We start from the raw sequence: 24,763 nt of genomic DNA on the forward strand, positions 1-24,763 counted from the left end.
CAGTTTGTGTTGTCATATGTGACGCTATCATCTTCATATCACTTTTTATTTCTATGATAATTGTAACACAGATTACATTTTTTCTTCCTCAAAAAGGAGCTTAGCATGCCAATTCCATCAGTTTTCATCCTATATGTGACTCCAACTCTTTGGAAATTCATTACAATTTTAAAAGTATGCCATAAAAAATTGGTAGGATCTAAAAGTTACTAAATTAAGTTGTATTCTTGTTCAACTCTGTAGAACACTAAAAAGGTTTGAAAGGAAAACGATTATAGAAGCATACTGCAGTCAGGGTTTTGCTAATTAAATGATAACTGTACTTCAGACTGGGTTTAGATAACAAAAATCAGGTCATGGGCTAACTATCAAATGCCAAGCCTCCTCAAGCTACATGTCACACTGTTTATACCTTGGTAGAAATCATTGCACGGTCGGTCTTGCACTAATTCTAACTCAATTACGCCCTTTCCTCTTCTGAGCCCCAAGCTTAACCTTATCTTAGATGGCCATGAACCATAACTGATATAATCATAGCAGTCCCCGTGTGGACGTGTTACCAGCACATTATCAAATGTAGTAAATCAGTTTATGGATTAATCAAATTCAGCCCCCACGTCTTTAAAAAGAGGTCCTCCCTCCCTCCCTTTCCTCCTCCTCCGCGTTCTTCCTGCAGTGGAATCAGCTCAGCGCTTTGCCCATTTCCCGAGCATTCAGGTGTGGCTCCACCACCGCACTCTGTTAATAAGGATGTAATGGCTCCATATTTGCTCCCAGGCCAGATGAATTGAATCAGTTCCACAGTGTGATTAGGAACGTGGGGTTGGTGGCCTGGGTGTCCTGTGCGAGGCTGTGCTGGTGCTCTAGATTTGGCTGAGCCTCTGAGTGTAGCTGAGTTCAGGGGAGAGGTCCTGGCCCTTCTTGCTGGATGCCTGAAGCACCGGCCTGGACTATATCACATCTGATCCAAACTGCTTAATGACTGCAGAGTTTGTCAGGACATGTTATTGGTTTTGGTAATATATAAAATCTATTTTAACCACTGATTCCACTATTCAAGTAATGAGATAATTCAACCTATATTGTATTAGAAATCATAGTGTGAAACATGAATCTTTCGTATGGGCCGTACATCTGTTTCACACAGACACCAATATAAAGACTCTTTTTTCATGAACACATCTTTAGTATAAAAAGCAGCCATCACCCATCATCTTTCTGTGTTTTAATGATGAAGCATAAATGCACATGAGGAACAAAGGAGGCAGACAAAGCAATAGCACATATCCAGCCACCTAATTAGGTATTTCTGTAGCCAACAGCCAAAGATAATGAAGGAAGCGGGGGTTGGTGGGAATTGGTTTGACAGTCTTTTCACTGTTTCTCCCTCTTACAGCACCGTTCTCTTAGTCCTCTGTAAATACTATTGAGATAAATTAGCGTCAATGATAAAAACAGGCCTGCTTCACAAAAGACGGCATAAGTGACGGTAATTGTCTTTCTCAGATTACATTTCTAACCTTTGCACCTCATTCCCTCCTCCTCTGAGCAAGCTCAGTTCTCATAAGCACAGCAGCATTGAACTGACACATTGTGTTATTCAGATGCACTGTTACTTTGTAGAAGTTAAGAGGGACTTTCTCTCCTTTTTCTTTGAATGGTTGTCATTCTCCCCAGTGCTGATGGAAAGAGTCATCACTCGCTGTCAGAGCAACCATGTGCAGTGGACAAATATGTGACAAACACCTTTGGTGCTTTGATCTTTTTTGAATTGCACATCTCTGCTATTCACTTCACTTCACAGTTATTCATGCGATGCATCAAAAGTCTAAGCTGGCATTGATGCAGCCGGAATATTGTATATTGACGGATGCAGTTTTCACAGTACGCTATGTGCAATAGTGTGTTCTTTTTGAGGGGTACAAAGTCGTTGGATGGCTCATGAAGACAAAGTAAAGTGATGGATACAATAAGGTATAGAGATGTAGGGGTGGGTGAAAAGATAAAGCAAGTGTGAGGGAGGGAGGGACTGAGAGAGAGGAGTGAGGGAGAGATGAATAACTGTTTGACAGGTGGAATGAAAAAGCTGCAGAGGGTGTTTGGAGCACTGTGGTAGTGGTGTGTGCGGTGTGGTGTGGCGCAGCACAGCGTTTGGGTCATACATCACACTAATACAGCAGGAGGACATAGCCTAGCACAGCGCTATGCAGAGCAGGGGGAGAATAATGTGCTGCGCTTGCACCCGCTCAATCTGATTGAAAGGCACAGCACAGGGGCTACATTTACTCACCCCCCACATGCACACTTTATAAATCTACTCTTGTCCTGTATATTCTCCTTGATAAGCCCCGAAAACGGAAACAGAATAATGACACCTGGGTTCTCCATCATGGTGGGAGGAGGGTCTACCGCATTGTGTGTGTCAACGAGCTTTATGTTGCTGTGTAGAGCTGTTTCGCCAAGGCCATGAACATTAAAGTACAGTGACATGATGAGTTAATTGCAAGGCTTGCAATTAAAAAAACATTAAGTCGTCATTAAGAATGGCTTTGGCTTGCTATAAAACATTGATCAAGATTGTTTTTTAATATGTTAAAAGAAAAATGGGGGAATAATAACATGTATTGTTCTTTTAGTGTGCTCATAGCACACAATGTGCTAATGTATCTTACCTGTAGATCTCTGTATTGCTTTATTATTTTCAAAATGAGCCTTGACACATGGATGTAATGGCCCCAAATTAGGGGTGGTGCCTTAAAAGCTGCTGAAACTGGACAAAATGTAATTATTTTAGATAACGGAGGTGTAAATCTTTTAGCACTCGTAAGAAATATTCTAACCTTCGTTTAGCTTTAGCTTTCTGCATGCCTTTGATCACTGGAGCAAGATTCAAAGCAATTCTAAAGAAAGCCTCTTTCTCATACTACTGACATGTGTATTAACAAGCCTCGTCTTTCTTCAGCGCTGATAATTAGCTCCAACGCTGCAGCGCTGCAAAAGGAGAATGCTAAAAAAGCTAAGTGTTATCAAGCAGCCTGTCACACAAACTGAGCTTGGCAGGTGATGCCAATCACACCTAACGACATGCAGCAGACAGGAGACGTGATATTCATGCCATGAGTACTACATTGCCATCCCTTCTGTGGGTGTATCTAATTGGCGAAGGGTTCAGGTTTGGGAGCCTGCCACCTGCTTACAATGTCATTAGCGTGAGGAGTGTACTTTGCATTTGTCACCTCTCACCTCCTTCAGGGACCTGTGGTGTTAGGTGGGCTGAGTGTGGACCCTTTGCTGTTGTGCCACTCTGACCTCAGGAGGTGATTAATTAAGGCTAAGGGCCAGCCAGAGGATCGCACTTACAAAAGACACACACAGGGGAGATGATGAGGACAGTTTAGCAACCTCCCCCCCTCCTCCCTCCTTGCCCAGCCTGATCACACTCACCTCCTGGCCGTGGAGGTGATTGAATAGAGTCATCACCGATGGCAACCTCCTCCTCAGATGTGGGTGGGCTCCTGGGGACCTCAAGGTCTGCTTTGGAAACCGAATTGGATTCCCTCTACTAATAGGAATTTACTCACCAGGGAGTTAAAAAAAATGGATGGTTGTCTTTGAAAGCCGTGCCTGGAGGGTTTTCTTGGGTTATGTTCGGGGTTGATAGGTTGAGATATAGAGGTGGATCTCACTGTTGACTAGGAAGCTATTTTCATTATTGTCCTGGTCTTGTCTTGGGCTGTGTTCATTAGAGTTCCAGGGTTGGTGTGCACTAACTTTCACAGGGGTTGAAATTGGGGTTTCAAGGGGTATGAGAGGGCCCCTCAGGCGGTGAACTGGTCCTTTGGAGCGTTGTGGTATTTGACAGGGCAGCTGTAATTGCTCCTCAGAGACCAAGAAGAGTCAGCATCATCAAAACGAGCACTTCTGAAAGAGATTCACTCCCAAAAGGGAAGAAATGCAGCATGGGAGGGGGGAGACCTTTGGAGAGCTCGGCAGGAAAAGACATTTATTCATTTTGTTTTAATAACTTTCATGAAGAAATTACCTCAGATGTCTTCCGTTGGTCCTTTGGGGCATTAAAATATCTTGCCCTTTTTACTACCACATCTTTTTTCTGCCCTCAATTTTTTATTTTATTTTCATTTGTGTCAATGGATGTGTATTGAAAAACATGAGAGTGAAGCCAAGGCTCAGGGTCCCCCGGGGCCAACTCTGAGGCTCTCTTTCAGCGGCATGATGTTCAAAGGCTCCTCCAATTTCCAGCCTAGTTAAAAGCCAAGTGTTTAGGTTGATTCACAGTAATGGCCGTGTCCTTTGCTGTGTCGGGTCATGAGAGTGGCTTGGGTCATGGGCGTAAGAGGGCTTTTGGATGGTGCCGTTTGAGGCTAACAAGACAGTAATAGCCAAATTCACATCTGCTGCAGGGCGATATTGGTCATTGTGAAGCACTTGAAGGATTGAGCCTTTCCCAGTCAGAGCTGTGATAAATTTACCGCTGTAATTTACCAGAGTGACAGCAGCCACTCACTTTTGTTTTTCTGGATTCAGTGAATGTTGGTTTATGACTGAAGGGCAAAGACAGCTGCAGAAACTGTGTGGCAGCAACCGTAACCATGTCTGTGTCTGTGGTGCTGGTTGTGGGGGTGAATTATCCAGGTCAGATGATCACTGGAGTGATGGGTGTGTTTTTGAAGGGTGACTTCCTCAACTAGTGCATCCTCACTCTTCTATCCTTCATTCCATTTCTCTACTAAACATACAGTACCTCTTTATATCAAGAGAGAAGAAATATGTTTTACTTATATCAGCTGGCAATTAGTCCACCGCCTCCGCCTTGCAGATATATTTCCATTAATAAGACCTTCATGGGTGACTGCCTGCAAAAAAAAGACCCCTTTCCATAAACACTAGCTGGTGTCCCCTTGGGTGGGACCCAATTGTTGACCCATGATGGACCTCTGACCAGAGCTGCCATGTCCTCCTGACTCGGTGCAGTGACATTCTGGATTGGGACCAGCAGACAGCGAGGTTGGGAGACAGACTGACAGTTTGACCCAGACACACTGGAATGCAAATAAGGGGATCTATAGAGATTATACTGCCTGCTTTTTAAAATAGCCTTGTTCCCTCAGTGTGCAAGTCACCCTGCTAGAGAGGGCTGGTCAAAGAGATAGGTGCCTTTTTCTTTTCATGTTGTAAAATGTAGTTTTGCTGGAACTGATATGTCTTCACAAGCAAATTATTTTCTTTCTCTTTCGTAGGTTTTTTAGGCACTACTTTCGTGTTGGAGCTCAAACAGAATGCAGTAGTGAAATATATACTGTTGGCCCTAATCCTATCCTCTCTTTTGTGTGTGTGCAGCCCTAAACTGACGGCCTCTTAACTACCTTTGCCCCTTATCCTCTCTCTCTCTCTCTCTCTCTCTCTCTCTCTCTCTCTCTCTCTCTCTCTCTCTCTCTCTCTCTCTCTCTCTCGCTCTCTCTCTCTCTCTCTCTCCTTGAGATGATTTAATGGAAAATATTCAGAAATGGAAAAAGATTTAGGTTCACTGGCTCTTTGTCAAACAGTATCTGTTAAAGTAAGAGAAGGCACAGTAGTTACTGGGGCACACAACTTTGCTGAAAGGCCATTTCTTATTTAGGCACTGTAAGCACTGCCTTTCTTTCGCTTGCAGTAGAGTCTTTTACATCTGTAGTGCTTTCCTCCCTGTTCACAATGAGGGACAGTGTCCTGAGTTCACATACTTTATTCCTTATTTAGTAAATTCAAAACCTCCATCTGATGTTGTGATCTTTGAGGAATTTATATATGTATATTTACCTACAAACATTCGAGTTAGGGTTACAGATTAAAGGGGACCAGATCACTGAAATCCCTTAATCACCAGCGGGAGATCAAAATGCCCAAGGGCTACATCGCAAGGTGCCTTTTTCTTTTCATGTTTTTCTCTTTATGGTTTATCTTTAAGTGCGTTTGGAAATGTAAAATACTGACTGTCCTTTGGTACTATTTTTGTCTGTCAATATTACCATTGATTTTAAATTTAAGTGGACATAGAGGTCAGTGCTTTGACGCTTTGTTGGCTTTACAAGGAGAAATTCAGTGGATGTGCTTGTATTTAGAGCATCATAGTGAAATATGATTAAATTGATATTAGAGATGGTGTGTTTGCTTTGAATATTCTCTGTGGTGTGGGACATTAAAATGTCCTTCTCAAAATCCTTCCCTCCTGCTCCGTACTGTCCCTGTTTAATCAGGTTGTTTTGGAACATGGGACGTCTCTGTAAACCTGGTGTCACTCTCCCAGAGCCTGAAGATGGCAAAGTGAGGAGGGGGATTTGTCTTCTTTTCCCCTTCACATATCTCTTTTGTTTGTCCTGGTTTCCGTAGATGAGCAGCAGCCCTCCATTCTCTTCTCAAGCGAAACTAAGTGCTGCCGCTACTCTCGACCTGCCAGCTCCAAATTGGCAGCCTGACCTTCTTTTTCTTCCTCTGGGCATCTGCACAAAGCCATACCTCTACCATGGGGGGAAAACGCAATTAAGAGGTGACATAAACACTGAGCACCCGTTCTATCTGTGCCCAGGAAGAGGGAGGGGGTAAGGCAGCTGCCTTTGTGACACGCATGCAAAGATACTGGTCTATTTATTGGACTTTACGCATTGCAGAATGACACTGTGGTGAACAGAATTGACAGACCAGTGCCTGTGACTCGGTCTCACTGAATGAGCTTCGACAGGGGAGTGATGTCAAACTTTGACCTGGCTTGTGTACACATTAAGTGTGACTGCTCTCTGACCTTGTGTTTTGAGTCGTTGTAACCAATTATCACCCAATGTTTCTGCACTCGTGACAAAGACAATATGCAAAGTAGCGATGCAAATTTTCACTATACCATCCTCGCAGATATATCAACCCATTGAAAGTGTATAAGCTACACAATGTTTTCCCTCAATCAAAGCTTTATGAAGTCCTTTGTCATATTTAAAATTTCTATACAAATGTTGAAAAGATTAAACATAATCATTTTGTGGAACTTACCATCACTTGACAACATTAATTAGATAAGACTTAAGGCCATTCTTTTAGCAAGATATTATTTTTCTAACTTACAAATGCCAATCCAAATATGATGGGCTGGCCATATCTCCATGTGAATGTTTTCATAATTTTTGATGCAATGACATCAAAGACATTATGTCATTATAATTGAGCTTAATTACTTGAGAATATCTGCTAAGTATATATGAATTACACTTCATAAAACCATAACACTCTTTATTGTAATGTGATATGAGAATAGCTGGCAGTTTTTATTTTAGAGTAGAGAAAGCCCATTAAAACTGGCACTGGGAGAGAGTGGCGTTTAATTGCCAGCTAAGGTGTGTGACATTTGAAGCAGCACATTGAATCTGGCCCAAAGTCCAAAAGGTGTTGTGAAGGGAGTGAGTAATTACTCTAGTCTCTCCAGGCAACAGATTTAATAAGTCAACTCAGTGATATAAGGAGAGCAAAACACGTGCAGACACATTCACACAGCACATACAAACATGTCAAGAGGTTACGTAGACCTTTGTCTATTTGTGTCACATTTTGTTTGTTTATGTCCGTGCTTTTGTATTTGATGGAGAGTATTTAAGCAGATTAATTAAGATGATGTATATTTTCACCATTTAATGTGATCTTTAGAGATTTTGTTTGAAGGCACTAGTCAGTCTTGTCTTCTTTTGCCTGTTCTGTTAAGTAAAAAAAAAAAATCAAAGCTCAAAGTAATGCTAATTTAAGCAGCCATTTGTCACAGTTAACTTGTGGTCCTAAGCTTATGTTAATTTACATCTGTAAGAACTCTCAAACTCAATGTATCTGCCGTATAGTGTAATTATTACTGTGTATGAACAGATCATCTTCATACTGAATGACCGCTTCTGAGGCCTCTTTGAGAGTAATGTATCTGCTTGGTTAAGCTTGTAAACAGCCTTCTGCTTCACCATGTCTGTGCTTATCATGTTTGTACAGTAGGTGAGTGGCTCCCTGGCCCTCCTAAGGGTTGTTTAGTGTTCAGACCCCTGACGGAGGAAAAGAAACCCCCATGGGGCGAACATAAAGCACTACAGGTTGAATGAAATTCTCTCTGAACACTCCAAAGCTCTCTTCATCTCCACAGACTCTGGGGAAAAAGCAGCAGAGAAATGTTTAAAACAGGATGCTTAATCCAGCAGCACTGAAAAAGCATAGTAGTGTAGACTTTATTTTTTTTTTACCCAAGAGAGAAACCACTTTAAAAGAGGCCCAGCATGATAGGCCATCATAATGAGCCATCACTGGCTGATATAAGGAAGTTTATTCATAGAGTAGGACTAGAAGATGGCTTAGTGCAGGATGTTATCTTAATGCCACAACATGATAAATGATGCAGGGAGGATCGTGTTAGGAAATAGTTAGGAAATATGTTGTAACATATTTGCTAGCACATACAGAGCATTAACACATTTTGCAGAAAAGAGAATATAAGAAAAAAATAGTACTGCATGCTCTTGTTGTGTGCTGGCATATAACGACTAATATGGGTTTACAAACTGCAGGTAAAAACAATATTAAATGTAACAGACATGATAGCATGGGACCCTTTCCTCATGTGTTATAATTACCTCAGTAAGCATGATATAATATGCTTCAATATCTGTATTGTAGTTAAGTAATAGAACATCACTCATACACAGTGTCGTCTAATGATAAGTTATGAGAGTTAGTCCTCTTTATGTGTGAGTCCTCTGTGTGTGTGTGTGTGTGTGTGTGTGTGTGTGTGTGCGTGCACGCGTGCGCGTGTGAGAGAGAGAGAGTTATAGCAGGGTCTCAAATGGGGCTTGTGGCTCAGTAAATAATTGCGGTGGGGTTGGCTGCATCACTGGGGTCATCACTCCCTGGAAAGCTTGATAGGTAATTCATACACCTTTGCTTTATCGAGGGGGAGGGGAGGTGGATCAGTCCCTTTTCACCATTTATCACGCCACATCTATTCCTCAAACCACCAACCATACCGTTTTGCGCTCAGACAAACTGTTGCATTGAGAGAGATGAGAATTGCAGTGTGGGAAGCCTTCAGTATTTATCATGAGCCAGAGAATCATTCCTCCTATTATCCAAAATGTGTCCTTGAGGTATTGCACCACAGAGCTGTGAGTGTAGACCGGCAGATCCGGACAATGTGCTAATTTTAATCTGCAGGTTTGATGATGTTCATTTGCAAAGTGGTGTTGCGGACCTGCACCTTGCTCGGGGTAATCATTAGCACGAGAGGTGAATTTAATATTCTGCTCAGTTGAGGCATTGACATAGAGGAGTCCCTGGCTTCTGTTTCTATTAGAGTCTAGGCCCGCGGCTGCACAGCCAACACTTCAATGAGTGCTTTCTCAACGCGTGGCCATTTCTCTGCTGCAGCTGCTGCCCTTCTAACTCTAGCTTTGGGATAGAAATATGACGCTAGAGAACATCCATAGTATTATCATGCCCTACCTCTATGTCTTCTCACTCACGATTTCACATCTAATTTTCCCATCGCTCGGTGACGCCCATTCCTGTAAGACCCCCAGCTACTACGGGATCACTGGACTCCCTTGTGTGTGTCTGTGTGAGTGTGTGTATTCTTATTGATCAGGGTCTTGTCTCTGTGGCTCTGGGCTCCCGCTTCTGTTATTACTGCAGTGTGGAGGGCGGGGAGGAGGGAGTGTGGTTACTCGCCTCAGGAGTGTGTGTGTGTGTGTGTGCGTGTGTGTGTGTGTGTGTGTGTGTGTGTGTGTGTGTGTGTGTGTGCGTGTGTGTGTGTTCTAATTGGATTTACAGTATGCACAGTGTGTTTTTCAGTTTGAGCTTTTTCTTCTTTTCGTAGCCCTTATATTTACAACAAGCACAACACTTTACACAGTTAAACTGACCATAATTATGGCTCATTTGGTCTAACAGCTAGATAACTGTTGAGCAGGAGAAAGGTAACTACAGAATGTAGGAGCCATTAACAGTGAATATACATAGGCTCTCTAGAATCACTGTAAGTAGGAGTAGGGTATCTAATGTGATTATAAACGAGACCACTTTTAAATTTGTCTTTCAATTAAAAACTGTTGGTATGAGCAATTAAAATTGTATGGATGTGAAATTGGTTTGAAGGATGTCGCGGAAATACTCCAGTTTTCTTTTCAGAGAAATTAAGTGATTTCGAGGGGGGGCGACACTGCCCATGATGAAACAGAGGAAATGTTGTTTATTTCACATTAAGGAGAAGTAAGTTAGCTGCAGCAGAAGATGTAACTCCTTAATTTCACCCTGAGCAAAGTGAAGGTGAAGAACAGAGAATTCCTCCTTATTTCCCCTCATTTTTACCTACTTAATCCACATTTCCCCTTGACTGTACATCTCTGCTCAGTGGGTGTGGATAGGACTCTTATGATGGATTGCACTACTGGTCCTCTTGAGTCCATGCATGTGAATAAATGGGTGCAGTGTGTGCATGTTCTTTCCTTCCCTCTTTCCTCTATCTGCTTGTCCACTCTCCCTCCTTCCCCTCCCCCCACACCCACATCCTCCCTCCTTTTCTCCTAAAGTTCCCCTTTCTTTCCTTGCACAGCTGTTTTCGGACATATGTGCAGAAATGTGGGCCGAACACGCGCATGTACTTATATTCACAAATGGCTACACGCACAGACATGCAAACACACCGGGCAGAGCTGCATGGCACTCGAGGCACCATTCCTCCGGGGCCACAGTGATTAATTACTTTTAACAAAGCAAACAGAGTCCTGCTCGTATGGATCAATGTCTTCCCCGTCTTGGTGCGAGGAGCTGTCACCAGTGATTGCCAACCTCTGTGTACTATGAAATGAGGGCTACTTTCACTTCTCCCTGTCCTAAGCTAACCGTAGCCTCAATTTTCTACACGTCAGATCCTGGTCTCCTGGCTCCCATGGCTCCATAGCGCTCTTTTCCCATCCACTGCTTCTCTGTATCTCCACCTTTTTTTTCTCCTTGTAATGCAACCCCTTCCTTGAGAGTTATAGTGTGTTTCAGTATATCTGTGAGATGGGTAGTCATGTCATGTCATTTTAACTCTGTGGTTTTTAGTAGTTGCCACTTGCTTTTAGAGCCCCACATAGATAAATGTAGCTTCATGCCTCTTGCAATCCATGCATACCAGTTGGCATCGCTCTGCCAAACTGATCAAACACCATTAATCTATTAGTAGTATATATTTGTTTTTAAATAAGGAAATTAATACATTCTGCTACTATTGCCAGCTGGGTGCAGTGAGCCCCATTGATTGTTGGCACCCACAGTATGAGTCATAGCTCTGAGCAAGTGTTTTTATTTGGCTTGCTGGCTGTTTGTGTGTACATGCGTGTTTGTAAAATGAGCGTGTGTATTTTCTGGCAGTGGATTCCTACTATGTTGCAACGAGTTGCCGGAGGATTTTCAATGAACATATGTACTTTTTTTAACTTATAGTGTCCACAGGTGGTACGGAAACCTGTTCACTTCATCTTATTACTTGTCACGCAGCATGCACAGAGGTAGATATCAAAGCCAGGGAAACCCAGCTCCAGGATTAGCAGGCGGACACAATTAATGATGCATGGTGATGGCCAAAGAACGCTGAGGGAACTTGCTGTTTAATGAGCTAACGCAGAGACTGTGCAGTTGTGTTACACGACCACTCAGTGTTATCAGGGGCCGACACCTCCTTTCACTAGAACTCTCCCAATTACTATTATGGAAGTTGACTGCCATGATTTCTAAAATGTACTAGTTGCTAATATGTGCATTAGTACCATTGCACTTTTTAAAATGCACTGTACAATTCATTGGCTTTTTTTCCCCTCTGTGGGTGTGACATTTCCTGTGAAAATGGTACTGCAATATCTGGGATTGACTGATACTTCTCAATAGAAAAGAAGCACAGAAAACCCCTCCCGTCATTAATAATAAAATATCATTACTCATCCATAATCTTACTTTCTTCAGCTTTTTATTGTTTCCCCATTTCCAGCAATGCGCTCGAGCATGGCATATATGTAATAAGTAGAGGAGGCTGTCCGTTTGGGACTCATCACACACTGAATTGGTGCAGCATGGAGTTCATATTGTAGTGTGAGGAGGGGTCTATATATATATATATATATATATATATATATATATATATATATATATATATATATATATATATATATATATATATATATATATATATAAACCCCTTTTCCGCATGTGTTGTGAATTAAAGTGCATTTATCTGGTAATTGCTCAGGAGATCCCTGTGTGCACAAGCATGGCAAAGCAGTGGCGCTGCAGCCAGAACAGCCCAGTATACTGATGCTGCTGCTGCACTGGGAGATGAGAAGGAGAAACAGGTCATGCACAATAAAGAGCTCTGATAGCCTGGATGGCTGCAGATATGTATAGTACACTAGCAAAGAATACCAGGAGGCATCTCTGTGTGTCCTTCATGCTAACCTTTATTTCTCTATCTCGTCATCTTCTTCTGTCTTTCCACCTCCTCCTAGTTTTAAGTGCATGTCTTACCCTTTGGGTTACATCATCATTGTCTTTCCTCACCCTGCCCTCTGTCTCTGAGCGCCTTAGCTGTGATTCAACTTGCCTTTTACTCAATCATGTATGACTCCTTACCAACAGAATCAAAAGCACTGGGTCTCATGCCATGCTTTTCATTAGAGCTCTCTCCATAAAGGCTGACTCTGAGTCTTTTGAAGTATTGCAGGGCAACTCTGGAGCCACACTGTCAAGCAGCCTGTGCTGCTGAATCTTGTTTGATGAAGCAACTTCCCACTGAGGCCAGAGCAACCTAATGAACCCAACACAAGTGCTGACACTGACGAGGAGCTGTGCCTACTGTGTGGCAGTGTGAGGGGGGTAATGACTTGGTGGACTTTGTCTCTCTTTGGGATTGTCAAACTCAGCAAGTGATGATAACCAACCCTCCAAAACACCTCAGGCTCAGAAATACTTATTTTACTTGGCAGCCAATTTTTCACACGTAAAACAAAACATCAGTTTGAACAGCTTTCCTTTTGCAGAGGCTAAATAAATGATTTGTCAATTGGGATGTTGCATTTGTTGTCGGCAGCCTTTTTCTCCCACTTGAAATTTAATACATCAGTTAAGATGGCAGCAACGTTTGAGGTGTGAAGCTTGGAGTGTCATGCTTTAAAGAGCAGTGAGAGAGGGTCAGTCGGACATGACTACCCATCCTAATGGCTAATAGGGGACGGCTGGTATCCCATGTTGAAAACATGTGTCTCTCGGCCAGTGTTTACTAAGAGGAGGTTATTTTTCAGCCATGCTTGAGTTCACTGTCAAAGCCAATTAAGGGAGTACAAATGAAGATGGAGGATGTGGTGCCTCAGGCCAGGAGAGTACAGCGACGGGGCCAAGTAGCCTTTTCTGTGGGTACTGTGGGGCTAAACACATCAGGGACACATATGGTCAGGCCTGCTTACTCAATTGGCATTGGCTTTGCATAATCAGGACCTACAATTTGTATTACAAAAAGTGAGTTTTAGTTCTATTATGAGCATTTTTAATGATTAGCAAAAGGCTCAGTGCTGATAGTGAACACATTTTTCTCTAGATTGCAACTTCTTGCTTGATGAGCCTTTTTTATTTGCAAAATGTACTCTACTACACAACTATAAAATGTAAGCCTGGTTGGTATTTTGTAATGAAGCCTTTTATGGCCACCTCAGGTCTAGTCAGGGTGGAAAGAACCCAGAGTTTGCTCTCTTTTTCAGGCTCACCATCTGGCCTTGATTGATTAAAGCTCCTTTAAGTAATTAATGCCTACTTTAATTGAGAGTCAGCCCCTGTGGCTGTGGGGTTGGTGTGCAAAGCTCAGGCAGAGCAAAGCCTCAAATCTAGTCGAGAGGGGCACGGAAATGTGTTTAGCACCCTGACCCTCTCAGCCTCACATCTGAAGACTCTTAAGATGTTAATCAGAATGCAAGTATGCTAGCTGCATCCATGTGAACAATCGGGCTATAAATCATAGTGGAAGAGTGTGACATGTTCTTTCTAACATTGGAATTATCAAGCTTGGAATGAGCTAAAGGCATGTTGCCATTTTATCTGCCGGTTTATCACTTTCTATTGGGCTGTTTCCTTATTGAAAACATGGAGGACATGCACGTAGCGGAAAGAAAATTGAATTCCCTCTGCCAAACATTGTGTTGTGACAGTAGGTCCCTACCCACAGCTTGCTACTATTGTGCTGTTTCATCTGTTTGTGATGAATAAAAAATATATGCCTATTTCACTTTGACTGTCACAATAGATGTGCACAACATGACACCATCCCCAATCACAAGCCCTGACCTTCTTTATTGAAACTTCTTTGTCTTTTGGTAATTGTTTTTAGAAAACGTTAAACCATCCCCCAGTCAGATAATAGTAGACACAGTGAATACAGAGTGCTCAGCATTGATTCCACATACCTGACTATGACCTTTTCCCATCTGAAGTCCGGTGCTGGCTGCCAGTTTGATGTGAGCCTGCTAATCGATTCCTCGCAGCTGTAAGAGAGTACTACAATGCCTCTAATGCTGAAGCCTCTACCAGACATTTTGGATTTTACCTGGATCTTATTGTCGCCACTTACCGAATAATGAAACATTTACCCTTTAATTGCCATCTCCACAAAGAAAGATCATTTTAATTTGCTCTCATTAAAGCCATCTAATCTAATGGGCTAATTAAGGACTGGATGGAACAGCAATCACCAGAGTCTACTACGCCCTTAGGGAGGTATACATCAATGGATCATAAATATTTTACTGCGTCTACCTAGATGCAGATTATAAGGTGCTTTAATTTGACTTGCATAAGTGCATAACATGTACCTTTGGTGTGGCTTATGTTATCATAAAATCATTGTGCACTTGAACAGGGTTGTTCCACAAAAAGCCCTACAGTCAGCATATAGGAGAAAACAAAAATGCAACATTTTTTATTGATTTTCTGGATTAATGCAGAAGACGTTCACTCCATGTGAGAAAAAATTAGTCTGTCCCTGTTTTTTTTCCTACACTAACATAATACATACACACACACACACACACACACACACACATACACACACACACACACACACACACACACACACACAAACACATGATCGATGTAGGTCAGGTTCGCTAGTTTAAGGTTTGGTTTTATTAGATTGGGGTGATGGTAATAGACAGGCAGCTGCGTCATGATGCTATCCCAGTGACCTCAAGGCCAGAGGGTTATGTTTGGCCCAAGGCAATGGGTGTAATTCCCCGTCTATTGCCTCTATGAGGACCGACCTCAGACCTTTTTGGTCCTCTGGGAAATAGATTTGTACCTGCAGTGAGGTGTAGGAAGTTGGGTAGAAACTCACTGACTACAGCTTAAAAAATAGATTGAAGTACAGGTTCCATTGTGCTGTACTGTGGCTTTCAGCTTGTCAAGTTGAAGGACAGAAGACCCAAAGCAGCAATCATTCCATTTTACGTTCTTCAGCTAATTTGTCATGGCTGACACTCCTCCCTGGATATTAAATTCAAGCAGTTGACATTTTGTGTACACTGCGAATCGACTGTGTCACCTTGAAAGTGTAGGAGACAACATTTGAGAGGGATGTCGGAAACCCTGGTCGACACATGACATTTCTAGGTCACATTGGAAACCAGGCAACAACACCTACAGTTAAAGAGCCAAGAAACAGAGGGAATACAGGCAGAAATCCCTTTGTCTCTGTCACACCATTAGTGTTAATCTGATTCCAGTGTCCTTGCCTGTGTGGAAAGCTGGTTTCAAGTAATCCATGTTTGTTTGAGACGGATGGGTGGTTTTCTTGAGGAGTTATCGATGTATTTTTCTTCAGTTTGTATTTATGTGTGTGTGTGTGCAGTGTATTTGCAGCCTGCTGTCCCTATTTGATGGTCTTATTTGGGTTCCATTATGGTGGCAGTGGGGGATCTGGTGAGAGTGGTCCCACTGGCAACAACTGCCCTGTGAGTGATCAAAAACCATCTGCATCAGGCGTATCCTAAACACACTGAAGCACAGAAGGGTGTGGCACGGTCCCAATGGAGCGTACGCAGCTTTTATTGATTTCCACATTTGAGCGCATCTCTATTATTGCTGATCAACCATCAGGGCACAGCGAGCCCCACCGTCCTTTGGCCAATGGAGCACAGCTGGAGCGGTCTGTTCAATGACAGCTCGCCTGCCTGCTTGGGGACGAGTTCTAGAATTTGTTTTAGGAGACATCATTGTCGTTGAGATTTTTCAACTCTGAAAGTGTGGCAGGAACCGGCTTTAACTGTCTTTAAATAACCGGACTACATACATTTTTAGCTCCAACGCCCTTGTTACAAAGAATTTACAAATTACGATAACAATTTGATTCTTTGCCCAAAAAATATATAAATATAAAACTATTTGGCAGTCTTTAGCAAGTGTTTTGTCTTTGAAGCACTGCATACATGTCATAATGCAACCTGGGGAAATCAACTTAGATACAGGAAACATCTGCAGCAACCTTTGGAAGATGGCATGTTTTTTGTCACCATTTATCCTACTTTAAGATGTTACATGAGAAACTTTGTACAATTCAATATGCACATCATACCAAACAAAACCATACTCTTGGTTATTTTTTTTTCAATGAATTCTTCCTTTATGCCTATTAGTTCTAGATTTTGAACAAGCTCAAACACATACATGCTCCTAGGGGCAGATGACACCTCTGAGGTTAAAGGGTTCTGACGAGGAGCCTAAGAAGGAGGCAAGGACATATGTTGATGACGGTATTAATCTGCTAATAGGAAAGGAGCCACTAACAGCTGGTCTTGCACATAACTCCCAATCTTAATCGTGTCAACTTCTTGTCCAGCTGCTCTGACTGTGAGCCTTATTGTGAACAACAGAGCTGTCTCTGAAAGAAAATTGTCCATGTTTCATTTTAAGTGTCTTGTTAGGGAGAAAGGAAACAAATGTGACTGGTGTGCAAGAGCTTGTGTAGGCATATGTGTGCGGAGCATGTTGGATCCTACAGCATGTAGCACAGTGTACCAGAGTGAATCACTTTTTCTTTTCTTTTTTTGCATCATTTCCCTCTTCCTCCAAAGCATAAAAACATGAATATTTAAAACTACATCAAACAAGCATTCATGAAATATTAAAATGTTCAAGAAACAAGAAAATCTTTTATCCTATTTTATTCATATGTTCTTGAGTCTCTCTTTCTCTCTCTCTCTTTTGCACACACACACACACACACACACACACACACACACGCACAGACACACGCACACACTCTCACACACACACACACGCACACATGCACAAGCACACATGTACTACACATGCATATCAGCGCTCAGATGACACACCTTACCACTTGATTCACTTTTTTGTGGCATCAGCACTTTGCTTCATAAAACAGATGAGGCAAAGAAGAAGGACAGGTCAATAATGTACCTCAAATTTGATTTTAGGTGAACACATGATATAAGTATTGGTTTGTGGACGTCATGTTGTACAAGATGCCTAACTGATGCATCCCATTACAGAAGGGCCTTTGTTCTGTGAACTTTGCTTTTGCAGGAGTCATTCTCTGTGCACCCTGTTTAGGCAGAGGTTTTTTTGGCTGTGATGAAGCACTAACGTGTACCATTCTGTTGTGTATGTAATGCTGTGAGTTGACAAGGGAAGTTAATCTGTGGAGCCCTCTCTTTTCCTGTAACGCTCTCTCTCTTTGTGCTAATCACTGTAGCAGCAGCTCTAAGCAGATGCTGCTGTGTTTTTAGAAAATATCTTGTCAAGCGTGAATTAAGAAAATGTGGTCTCCCATAATGCCCAATGCCAATAGCATAACAAATCTCTTGGTGTTATATACATACAGCTTTGTCCTCTTATGCACTATTTGGTGCTCCCCTAGATAGTATTGAGTTACTGTAATGCAAATTTCAGTGAGCCGTCTGTTTTATGAGCATCACTGGTTGATTCGGTTTGTTGGATTATTTATGCAAAGACGGAGGTTATATTGTGTGTATGTGTTTGTGCAGCTATTTTGTGTTTTGAAGGCAGAATAATGACAGAATCACTGCCATCCAGCATCTTACATGTTTGCCATGGCTCTTTTGTTTATGCGTTTATTCTCGTACTTGTGTTTGCATTATTTTACTGCATGCTGCACAGTCTAGTCTTTGTAGGACACCATTTTGGTAAAATAAAAGGATTAAAGAAGTTGGCAATTTTAGTTTGAAGGTAGCCTAATTTTATTTTAAAAAATGGTTGTCTGAGTCTGGGCATGCCGCTTAAGAGAATGAAAGAAAGATCTCTGGCTGAGCAGTCATACAAGTAGGCTAAATCTAATCAAAGGGAGAAGTGCTTTTAAATGTCTTTTGTTCCCCCGGGCGAAACGTTTGTGGGCCTCCCCACTCTCCAATGTGTTCTGCCCAAACTCCACCGCCACAAGATGCAATTAATATTGAGCGGATACCCTGGCCTGCACTCCCCGCTTATAATAACAGTGTTAGAACAAAGGTTAATGCTTTGAATCTAATCTCTGTTCTCGTCATTTTCAATGGAGTTGTGATGCAAGCAAAGGGAGGTAAAGATGTTGAGGGAGGCAGCAGGTACGGAGAGAGATTGGGTATCGGGTGAGTGGCTTTGGACGGAAGTTAAATTAATTGCTGGTCTCTATGAATTCAATGTCATGTTTCATTTTCTTTAATCCTCCCCACCATTTTTTGCTGCCTAGCGGTGCTAACAGAGAAGCTTTGGAAGACTAATGAAAAGGCCTCTTAGATGCTAATAGAAATTAGCCCTGGTGTCACTTTTGGAGGCTGTGAGCAGAGTGACTGCTCAGTGCGGCGGTGACCAGACTGCGTCTTTGACTTTCAAAGCAAACAAACATAAAAACACCAGTGAAGGAAGGGTTGAAACTATTAACAGTGTAGATTTTTTGTAGATAGTCATACACAATGCTTGTCCCTCATTCCCCCCCCGACCCTCCCTCCCCATGCTTTGCCGCTATAATGATGTGTTTCTGATGTCAATTCTGAGACAGTTTAATTTCTCAAGGCGAGATTTAGTCGTTTGGATTCATTTGGATTCATAATGAGCTGGATCTAGTTCCATCTCTCTTTGCTACAATTACTGGACTGGACCAGAGTCAGGTTTTAACAACTCACAAGGATTACTGTCTGATCAGGTCTCAAACACAAACATTCTGAGTCACAAACTTGCTTGGATAACACATTTCTCTTCTCTGGTTAGTCCAAACACACAATGTGAGGGGGAAAAAATCACACTTATTGAGAGAGCTTTGGATCCCAGAGACGGCGTCTGTTTTAGTTTTTCAATCTGAAGAATGTTCCAAAACATTTTGGTCTCTTACAGAAAGATACAGTATGTCAGCACTCGCATGCAGTTTATCTCAGTGGGGCTGAATTATTATACTCCACAACAATGTGACTTTCTCAGCTCTGTGAATAACAGACTAGATGGCAAATGTAGTTAATTTCTGTTTGCTTGAAGAGCGATTCTCATGCCCAAAACATGACTCATCTGATGTGAAAATATGGCAAAAACAGACTCCGGCCAGTTGTTATTATTTTATAACTGAGACCCGACAAAGGGAATGCACAATCTGAAGTATTCATGGGTGTTCTTTTATTTCGCCACATACTGACTTGAGTAAGTAGCGCGCTCTCATTCTCCTTTTTCTTTTACTCTCTCAACTTTTTTTCTAACGCAAGAGAAATGCCACTCCCCTACTTTGTCATGCACTTCACTCCCACAGCAAACAGAATACAAAATATTAAAGAGAAAAACAATAGTTTCTCCTGAGAAGGCATCCAGCCAGTGTAACGTGTATTTATGTAAAACCTTTAATCCAATTAACAAGTACAAACCCCCAGTGATCACTTTATTATGGGACTACAGAGGAGAGAGGTGCCATGCTCAGAAAACTGCTCATGTGGAAAAATTGTAAATGGCGTGAAATGAGTGTGTCTGGTGATGTGTTTGTATAAAGCCCCATGCTGGGTCACTAGACTGGATCCCTGATGCCTCCTACTTCTCTCCTTCTTCAGGCATACTTCCGACAGGGTGTTGCCCTTCAGTACCTTGGTCGCCATGCCGACGCACTGGCCGCCTTCGCCTCCGGGCTGGCCCAAGACCCCAAGAGCCTCCAGCTGCTGGTGGGCATGGTCGAAGCCGCCATGAAGTCGCCGCTACGAGGTAAGAAATTTAGTTGTGGAATGTGTTTGCATATGTGTGTGTAGACGGCGTGTTCATGTGTTTTGGTGTCTCCGTTTGTATGCTTCACCACCTCCACATGTTTTGTCCCCCAACAGCTGTCTGTGAAATACTCCTCACACTCTGTCAGTCAATAAGCGTGTTGGGGTGACTTTACCTGTCAGTTTTTTTATCTATCCAGCAGGCTGTTTGTCTGTTTGTCTGTTTGTCTGTCTGTCTGTCTGTCTGTCTTCGTGACTGACTGCTGGTGTCAAGTACTTACTGCTGGACCCTGAGGCTTGACGCCTGCAGCCTCAGCATATCGTATTGTCAGACGAGCTGATCACACACATAGATAGCCTGTTATCTTAATGAGCATCCAACACTAATGCCATTGTCTGTGTCTGCCCCTGTGTAAGCCTTTTTCCTAAAGCTGAGTGGATTTATAAGTAGCGCATTCAAGCCAAGATTGTTACTAAATGTGTTCTTTCTGTTATGAGTTATTATCTGTTGTATCAGCCAACTGCAGTGACCTGTGCATGAATAATCACTGTGGGCCAGCCCAATGAGCCTTAAGACAAAACTGGCCACAATTTTACCTAAAATGACCACTGCAGAGCATTTAAGATTCTTCAGCTCTGTATGGCAGTGACTGCCAAAATAGACTGAGTCATCCTGCTGTCTCACTTTGTCATCCTCTTTTTTCCAAAGTTTTGTGATAACTGTGCCTGTGAATATATGTGGATTTGTTTTATAAATCCAAAATTGACTGAACTGTACAATGAGATCAGCAGCTCTAAAGGGCTTTGTTCAGTGAGGAATCGGGTTTTCTTTGATTGAATACAGTGTAGCTCTGAATATTTGTGTGCAAATGCAGATGAAAAAAAATATTGCTAAGAGAATAAAGAATGGCGAGCACATCTGAGCAACACTGAGTGTATAAGCCTCTCACTGAAGCCAAAACAAGAAAAGGTTTTGGGTGCTAGCCCAGACCTGAGCATCATGGACCAGAATGGATTCTCTCTGTAGGGGAAGAACAACATTTAGCCCAAGCCATTTAATCTCTTAATTGTTTACCCTATTTCCCACGGTGCCAAGCAACCAGCAGAGGACCTAATCCAAGGTGTGTTGAGGAGAGGTAGCTAGGTCAAAGGATTAAGAGCAATGATGATCCTCTCAAAGGGGCTCCTGGCACAGGAGGACGATAATCAATGTTACGCCAGCAAACAGGGAAGATAATCAGTGTTACTCAGCCAAAGTCCCCTGATAAGGGAAAGGTAGGCGTGCGTTGCTTTATTTCCTTCATGGAGGAAAAGCGCCACGTTCCTGACAATTGTTGTTTGTCCGCCATGTACAGTAGCACACTCATCCTAAGGTACCTCACCCACCTATTGGATTGCAGTTTAGCAACGCTAAAGCTTTTAGAAAGTTTTTAGAAAGCTTTCACAAATGTATCATTTCAAATAACTAGAAGACCCATATACAAGAAAACATTGCACTCAGCTGTTTTTCCACCTTCTTGTTGTGGGTTGTAACAGCATTGTAATTACGCTTGTAATCTATTTGTAATTATGCTTTAATCTCTTATAGCAGTTCTGCAAACAGCACATTATTCCCTTCTGTGGATAAACTCAATGTTGCTGCCATGTTGCCAAGAAAGAGCTGATTGTATCTAGCTGTGATTACAGTGTTCACCTATCTTACTCATTTATCTACACACAGACATTTCGGCACATTGTGCTGTTTATTGTCCTCCCAAAAACACCTTTATGTTTTTTCTCTGCCACAGAGCAAGGAGATTCATCCAAAGACATCCATATCAAATAAACAAATAATAAATCACCATACAGGAAGACAAATAATGAACCTCGGAGAACAATTTCAAGTCAATATACAGTGTGTGTATATATATATATATATATATATATATATATATATATATATATATATATATATATATATATATGTGTGTGTATATATCAAGTCAAAATATAGTATTTAAGGACACAGTGAGTTAATTCATCAAAGCTTTCTTTTGTTTCTGCAGTAAAGTTAATATTACATGTATAATGCCGCAGTTCTTAGGGAGAAAGGGTTGAATTGTATGTGACACTAACCCACACACTTCCACTCCTCCTTGCATAGATCAAGGTTTCCTCTCATTATTCCAGAGTCTAGCAACTGTTGTGCTCTCATGTGATTCATACTGTACTTTCCCTCAACAAAAGACTCTCACACAGGTGGAAACTTACTGCCTCTCCCCATCTGCCATTTCCGATTATCCCAGCAGCAATTTTCCTCCCAATATCAGCATTGTCCATCTGTAGCATTGAACTAGCTGTGGGAAATCAGCCTCACACAGTTTTATGTATCGGAAGCTGTGTTTCATAATGTATGTAATCACATGAGTACTGTTTTACTTCATTAGCCGTTAAATTTCAGATTGTTTCCCACACATTATGGTTCCAGATAAACCACAGAAGAGATGATTTCACAGCACCGCAGCTATTGATCCATGCTGGATCATTTGCCATTAAAAACATTGTCCTTAAACTGGATTGGTAGGCTGTGTTCATTAGCGTCTGCCTTTTGAGGAACCCTTGAGTGCTGCCCTGACATGTAACCTCCCTGGAGACAACAAGCAAGAGGATAATTTCAATCAATACATGATCACATCATCACTTAAAAGATAAGGATTTTGTTCTAGCTTTCTTGTCCTACATTGAATTTATCCTATTATTAAGAAAGTCTGTGTAGCCAAAGCCTAATATAGTTTGTGCCACAAAGCTCCACAGTGTTGCACTGGATGACATTACAATCAAAACAATTTGTAGTTTATTTTGAGATTTTTTTTGAGCCATAAATACTAACTATAGCCCCAAATCCACTGCTGATTAAAAGTCCTATTTGCTTATTGACTGGATATATTTGTGACTTAGAAGTATAGCTTCAGGAAGAACCAATGGACAGATGAGTGGGGACGTCAGAAAGACACTTTACTAAAATACAGGAAGGAGAGTGCATGGCATGTGTTTTTATTTATATGAGATCTTAAGCTGAGTAATTATTTGGTACATTGCATATATGTATTTTTGTCCATGAGCGTACTGTCATTACAGTAAGGTGTGGCCCTGGCTGCAAGTGCACCCTTCAAAAGCCTCTTACAGTACCAGACAAAAGGGGAGAAAGATGAGGGCGAAAGGACTCTGGTATGACTTCCTTGTTGGCTGTGTGCATATCAATGAGGTAGCGGTTGTAATTGTTGGTCTATATTTTGATGCAGGCCTTTGTAAACACTTTAGCTTTAGCATTTGACTTTTTGTGTGCCTGTGAAACAACACACGCTGATGTTGTCAAAACTACCCGTTTGTGAATGCAGCAGTCATGACACCTTTTTAAAAAGGATTCTCTCAGTTTGATTTATGCCTCAGCTCTCGGTGTCACTCTAAAGGCAATTACAAGCTATGAATGGATATAATATGCACACAGTGACTCCGTAAGCACGACATTCTGCCAACTGCTGGAACAGAAGCTATGCTCTTGAAAAGCATCATCAGTTATGCTTTTGAGTGCTTGTGTGGGGAAGCATCTCATATTGTGTGTGCGTGCGTGCGTTTGTGTGTGTCTAGGTGACTTATCATCCGTGTGTTTCCAAGAACTATTGTGACTATTCATTTGTGCCTAAATGTGTGGCTAGTTGTTGACTACACACACAGCCACACGTAACCAGTTTGTACAGGCACAGTAACACCATGCAATGCAGTCTTTTGTAAAGCGCTTTGACCTAATTAGTAGCAATCCTGTTCAAAATATTTGCAGATACAGGGTCATGAGAATTAAGCATCCCCAAGATACACTCATAAACATGAGTGCAAATATACACAGACACACACAAACACACACTTGGGCGGGCTCCCCACCCCACACAACCTCTCGATGTCGGTGTCTGCCAGAGGGCTTTGTAATCTGGAGGGGCTGTGCATCCCAAATCCTGCGCGACCTACCATTAGATTTATGTCATTGTGTGCATTTTCAGCCTCTTCAAAGGTCACCTTGTGTGTCTCCTTTGCTTTGTATTTTTGTCTTGCTGATACTGTTGTACATTAGCTGCATTAGTTTCCCCATCACTCTTTAAACTCCATCTCAAAACCCACTCAGCCCTCTGTATTCTTCTCAAACAACCATATCAACTGACACGAAGAGAAGGCAGAAATGTAATTTTGCTTTGTGGTTTGTAAAGACAGTTGCCCACAATACTCTAAATTGCTGTGGGAAATTGCCAAAGATTATCCCCATCAGAGTGGATGGAACAGACAAAATGGCTCACATGTTGATACATTGTCAAATTGTCAATGAAAGCCAAGTTATGGGCGGCTGTCCAGGCAGACAAAACACAACCACTGTAACACATTTACTGCAATCAACGTCACATACTGTTGTCAGTCGCCACGTTGGCACAATGTTATTTTTCGCCATATTTTGGAGCTTGTTT

General features: G+C 42.0%; 1 protein-coding gene across 4 annotated transcripts in view; it reads left to right on the plus strand.

The window, feature by feature from the left end:
- Nucleotides 1-24,763, plus strand: part of LOC137805239 (tetratricopeptide repeat protein 28-like) — a 159,301-nt gene that overhangs the window by 76,268 nt on the left and 58,270 nt on the right. For all 4 annotated transcript variants that reach the window (XM_068605050.1, XM_068605048.1, XM_068605049.1 and 1 more), the window contains one exon: nt 20,127-20,274. In XM_068605050.1, coding sequence (XP_068461151.1) covers nt 20,127-20,274 — 148 coding nt within the window. The remainder of the gene's footprint in view (nt 1-20,126; nt 20,275-24,763) is intronic.

The sequence above is a fragment of the Clinocottus analis genome, unplaced genomic scaffold (genome assembly GCF_023055335.1).
Source record: "Clinocottus analis isolate CAN_PGR_092001 unplaced genomic scaffold, fCliAna1.0.p SCAF_7, whole genome shotgun sequence".
NCBI lineage: Eukaryota > Metazoa > Chordata > Actinopteri > Perciformes > Cottidae > Clinocottus > Clinocottus analis.